General features: G+C 59.3%; 2 protein-coding genes across 2 annotated transcripts in view; both read right to left on the minus strand.

Moving 5' to 3' along the window:
- Nucleotides 1-2,243, minus strand: part of LOC125488085 (pseudouridylate synthase RPUSD4, mitochondrial-like) — a gene marked incomplete at its 3' end in the record, with an annotated part of 5,319 nt that extends 3,076 nt beyond the window's left edge. The window contains exons 1-3 of the mRNA XM_048620906.1: nt 2,015-2,243; nt 463-634; nt 119-320 (exon numbers count right to left, since the gene is read on the minus strand). Coding sequence (XP_048476863.1) covers nt 119-320; nt 463-634; nt 2,015-2,182 — 542 coding nt within the window. The remainder of the gene's footprint in view (nt 1-118; nt 321-462; nt 635-2,014) is intronic.
- Nucleotides 2,244-3,143: 900 nt separating this feature from the next.
- Nucleotides 3,144-5,240, minus strand: part of pus3 (pseudouridylate synthase 3) — a 3,173-nt gene continuing 1,076 nt past the window's right edge. Inside the window, exons 2-3 of the mRNA XM_048620972.1 lie at nt 4,933-5,123; nt 3,144-3,560 (exon numbers count right to left, since the gene is read on the minus strand). Of these exons, the coding sequence (XP_048476929.1) occupies nt 3,289-3,560; nt 4,933-5,123 (463 nt within the window). The 3' untranslated portion in view covers nt 3,144-3,288. The remainder of the gene's footprint in view (nt 3,561-4,932; nt 5,124-5,240) is intronic.

A 5,240-nucleotide genomic window follows, 5' to 3' on the forward strand; every position in this document is an offset into this window, starting at 1 on the left:
CACAGTTACAGACGCACAGCCGGAGTGAGGGGTGAGCACAGTTACAGACGCACAGCCGGAGTGAGGGGTGAACACAGATGGATTGAGACACAGTTGCACACAATCCCCCTTCCTTTACCAGTATTTCTTGATGACCCGGTGCTGTCTGAAGAGATGCTGCACAGCCTGTGCCGTGTATAGGTCCCGGGCCAGCAGCATGGCCCCGCTGCTGTCCTTGTCCAGCCGGTGACAGAGGTGCAGGGGTGGCGCTTTCATCCCGAACATCATCTTGGCCAGGACAGGCAGCACCTCCTCGATGCTGGGACCCTCGCCAGGGGCAGCTGTTCCAGGGCGTGGGCATGGAGGGAGATGCAGGTAGAGAAATGGAGAAGGAGGTGAGAGACAACACAGGAGATATAATTCCGGGCCTCAGTCACCGCGCTATCCCCGCTCCCTCCCCCATGCTGCGCCGCCCCCGCTTACCAGACATGGGAACCCCGAAGGGTTTGTCGACCGCCAGCAGGTCTTGCCCGTGGGTGGTGACACTCTTCCGGAGCACCTTGGCGAGAACGTTCGGGTGGACCTTCTGCAGGCGTCGGCTCAGGCGACGGAGTTCCTCGACCGACTGGGAACTCGCGCCACTACTTGTCGATGGCTGGTAATGCAGGAGAGAGAGCGGGGAGGAGTGGGGAGCGGAGAGAGAGGTGAGCAAGGGGGAGAGAGAAGGTGAAGGAGGGAGGGATGGGAATCAGTGAGCGACTTGTCACCAGGATCAGCGCCTGGTGAGGGAGGGTAAAGGTTGCTTAGCCATGAGACCCCCCCGCCCCCAGCCATTGAATCGCAAAGCAGGAGGCACTGGCCTGCAAGTCTTGCATGAGGTTGGGGAGGGGGGGTGGGGGAGCACAGAATCACCAAGGCCCATTTTTTTGGGGGGGGGGGGGGGGGGAGGGAGATGGGGCCCTGCCTGACCCACACGAGGTGACATGCAGAAGCCGACTCCAGGTAGGAGGGAGGCCGGGTCCCTCAGCACCAGCCTTTATCCCCTGCCCCAGAGGGGATGAGCAGCAGGCCATTCAGCCCATCTTGTCTGCTTTGCCCTTCAACGGGATCGTGGCTGATCTCATCGTCCTCCACTCCACCTTCCTGCCCTTCTCCCCTATCAACCTCCGATTCCCTTCCTGATTAGAAATCGCTCTCTCTCAGCCTTGAATGACCCAGCTCTCTGTAGTAAAGAATCCCACATATCTGTTCCCCTCAGAGAGAAGATATTCCTCCTCATCTCCATCTTCAATGGGCGACCCCTTGTTCCGAGATGGTTCCCTCTGCTCCCTGACGCTCTCAGAAACTCTCCACATCTCCCGTCAGGATCCCCCCGCTCTGTGAAACTTCAATCAGGTCGCCTCTCATTCTTCTAAACTCCGGCAAGTCCAGACTCCGATCTACTCAACCTCTACCTCCGTAAGACAGTCCCTCCGTCCCCGGGATCAGCCAAGTGAGCCTTCTCTGGACTGCCTCCGGTGCCGGTCTATCCCTGCTTGGATAGGGGGCCCCCAGAACTGTTCGCAGGATTCCAGCTATGGTCCAACTCATGCCATGTGTCATTTTAGCCAAAACCTCCCAGCTTTCATACCCCCTTCCCTTCGAAATAAAGGCCAGCATTCTGTTTGCTTTCCCCATTCCCCGCAAAACTCAGGCATTAGCTCTTAGCAGTTCATGGACTGGGAGATGGATAGATTTTGAGGGGGGACACTGAGGGACATGGGGAGAGTGCGGGAGACTGGGAGACGGATGGATTTTTGGGGGGGGGAGACACTGAGGGACACGGGGAGAGTGTGGGAAACTCTCCATTGCCCCACCTCGATGACATCACACATGACCTCACCGGCCCCGCCTCTAAAGGTCTTGTGGCCGCGCCCCCTGACGTTTCAGAGCCCGCCCACGACGTCATTGCTGTCCATTTGTGACTTCACTCCCTCCTCCCACTTCAGTCACATCACCCGTCCAGTGACGTCACGCCCCTCTTCCCCTCCCCCACCTGGTGACCTACCGACGCCGTCTCTTGGGGGCGGGGCCGCTCGCGGCCGGACTGGAGACTCCGGCGGATTCCGGGGCCGAACGTGGGGAGCGGGCCCCATCCTTCGCGCTGCAGGAGACCGCGCCGGTGTCCGAGCCTCCACCCGAACAGCGCCGCCCGCGCCGCCATGATCGTCAACACGCTGCTCTCCACACACACACCGTCTGCCAGGCCAGGGATTGCACACGCCCCTTCCGGTCGTAACGGTACCCTGACCCCGCCCCTTCCGCCCGTAAGTCACTCTGACCCCGCCCCTATCGGCCACATTCCCCCACGCCCCCGCTCTGATCCCGCCTCTTCCGTCTGTAACCGCCACTCGGACCCCGCCCCTTCCGGTGTATCTGACCAATCCGCCATTCTGACTCCGCTGACACTTACCCCAACCACGCCCATTTCTCCGCCGCGTAACGTCCCAGACCCCGCCCTCTCCACGCACACCCATTCCCTCAGACCCCGCCCCTTCCATTCCCAACCGTCAATAAGACCACGCCCCCACTAGCCCCACCCATCACTCAGACTCAGACCCCGCCCCTTCCATTCCATAGCGTTATGCAGACCCCGCCCCCTCTAGCCCTACCCGCCACTCAGACCCCGCCCCTTCCAGCAGTTCAAATCCCAACCATCGCTCAGGCCCCGCCCCCCAGCCAAGACCCAGGTCCAACTGACCAGCCGCCACATTATCGTTCGCACGGTCACTCCGACGGCTCCAGCTCCTCCAAACACAACGACCCTACCGCGAGAGAATCTCTACACCCCACCTGCCCTTTCCTTGCCACAGTTGCGCGCATAAGACTCTTCTATTCCCTGGCGCGGAGCAGGCTTCGCTCGCCGTCCTCCTTGCCCATCCCTAGCTGCCCCTTCAGGCAGCTCGCCACCCCTATCTTCGGACGGGCAGCCGGGCTCAGAGACGTGATCCTGAAGAAAACGCGCTCGTCCGCCTCGCCTAATGACGACGCCAGGGACGCGCCTGGTCACGGACCGGGGCCGAGCATCATGGGATGGCGGGCATTGTCCGAACAACAAATCTCAGGGAAGGTGCTCTCCCAGAGCGAGCGGGACGAAGACAGAGAAAGAGCCGTCATGCAAAACAGAAAAAAAAAAGTCCCTTTTATTGACCGAGGCAACGAATTCAGTCCGAACCGGAGTCTGTTCCACCCATCCCCGGGGATCTCGGACCCGCAGGGCAGGGTCTCGCCAATAAGTCCACTGCTCTCCAACTCTTCTCCCCTCCCCCCTCACCTCGGAGGGAGACGGAGGGCTGGGGTGGCGCCGTCCTCGCTCCGATACCCGTCCTCCTGCCCCTCGCCGGCCTCCCGCATGGCCCCCGGCAGCTCGATGCGCCCCCTCTTGGCGTAGTGGCGGATGCGAGACTCCAGGCCCTCACAGCGCTCCCGCTCCAGCAGCCTCTTGTACCGCCGGGGCCTGACGCCCTCCGTCAGCGCGTCCGCCTGGCCAGCCGTCGCCTCCGGGAGCGGCGCCCCGTCCCGCAGGGGGTCCCTCCCGGATCCTGCAGAGACGCAGGAGTCAACGGGGTCAGGAAAACCGAGCCGTCGACACATCGCTTCCTCCCCCCACCACAACCTTTGACATGCATGTACCTTTCTCCCGTCCAGATCCCTCATCACCCCTTCCCAGAAAGTCCCTGGACATTCAGTGGTGTTACCATTCCCCCCCCCCCCCCTCCATTATCAACATCCTGGGGGGGTTCCCATTGAGCAGAAACTGTACCGGGCCCCCAGCCCCATATCAATCCTGTGGCAACAAGGAGCAGGTCAGAGGCCGGGAATCCTGTAACTCCCCTCCTCGCTACCCCCCCGCCCCTTCCCAAAGCCTGTCCCACCACCCACAAGGCACAAGGCAGACAGGGGGCCCCAAAACTGTTCAGAGTATTCCAGGTGCAGTCTAACCAGTGCCTCGTACAGTCTTAGGCAAAACTTCGCCATTTTTCTCGTCCTCCGGGACCCTCAGCACCTCAATCAAGTCGTTCCTCAGCCCTCGAAACTCCGCTGGACCTTGCCTAACCCTTGCCTGACAGCACGTCACTAACTTCAGATGTCTGTTGAGTAAACATCCAAATGCGTTCATAGCGTCGTACGGCACAGAAACAGACCCTTCGGTCCATCCAGTCCGTGCCGACCCTAATCCCAAACTAAACATGTCCCACGTCCCTGCTCCTGGCCCATATCCCCTCCAAACCTTTCCTATCTATGTACTTATCCAAATGTCTTTTTAACATTGTAACTGTACCCACATCCACCAGTTCCTCAGGTGTCAAAAATTTGTCCCGCACGTCTTTTTCAAATCTCTCTCCTCTCACCTTAAAAATGTGCCCCCCTGGTCTTGAAATCCCCCCACCCTGGGGAAAAGACACCTACCCATTCACCTTATCGTAACCCCTCATGGTTTTATAAACCTGTATAAGGTCACCCCTCAACCTCCTACACTCCAGTGAAAAAAACTCCCAGCCTCTCCTGATAACTCACACCCTCCATACCTGGCAACATCCTGGTAAATCTCTCCCAAACCGCGTCTCCAGTTTAATAACATCCTTCCTACAAAAGAACTGGGACACAGTGCTCCAGAAGGGGCCTCACCAACGTCCCCCTACAACCTCAACATGATGTCCCCGACTCCTACACTCAAAGCTCTGAGCGATGAAGGCAAGCGTGCTAAACACCTTCTTCACCCCTCTGTCTACCTGTGACACAAACTTCAATGAATTATGTCCCTGAGCCCCCGAAGTCTCTCTGTTACACAGGGAGCCCATAGCTATACACAGGTCTTGCGTTCGATCCAACCCCTGAACCTTCTCAACTACAATAAGGGTCCCTAACGATTTCTCCGAGGAAGTGCAGACCCTCAGAATGGACACAGGGTACCTGGTTCTTCCACGCTTGGCGCCTGTCCCAATCCCTGGAGCATCGAGTACAAGATCCGGGTTTTGATGGCATGCTGAGTCCACATGGTGTGGAGATTGGACACAGTGAAGCTCTGAGCATCTGGGTCGACAATCCACTCCAGGTTTTCGTAGGCGCAGTCATACAAGACCAGGGGGTAATCCACCGCCATGCTACAGACACAGACGGGAAAGGGCCAGAGTTCAGAACAAGGCAAATGTGAGAGGGAGCGCCGCACTGTCGGAGGGTCAGCGCTGAGGGAGCGCCGCACTGTCGGAGGGTCAGCGCTG

The sequence above is a fragment of the Rhincodon typus genome, chromosome 49 (assembly GCF_021869965.1).
Source record: "Rhincodon typus isolate 14 chromosome 49, sRhiTyp1.1, whole genome shotgun sequence".
Classification (NCBI taxonomy): domain Eukaryota; kingdom Metazoa; phylum Chordata; class Chondrichthyes; order Orectolobiformes; family Rhincodontidae; genus Rhincodon; species Rhincodon typus.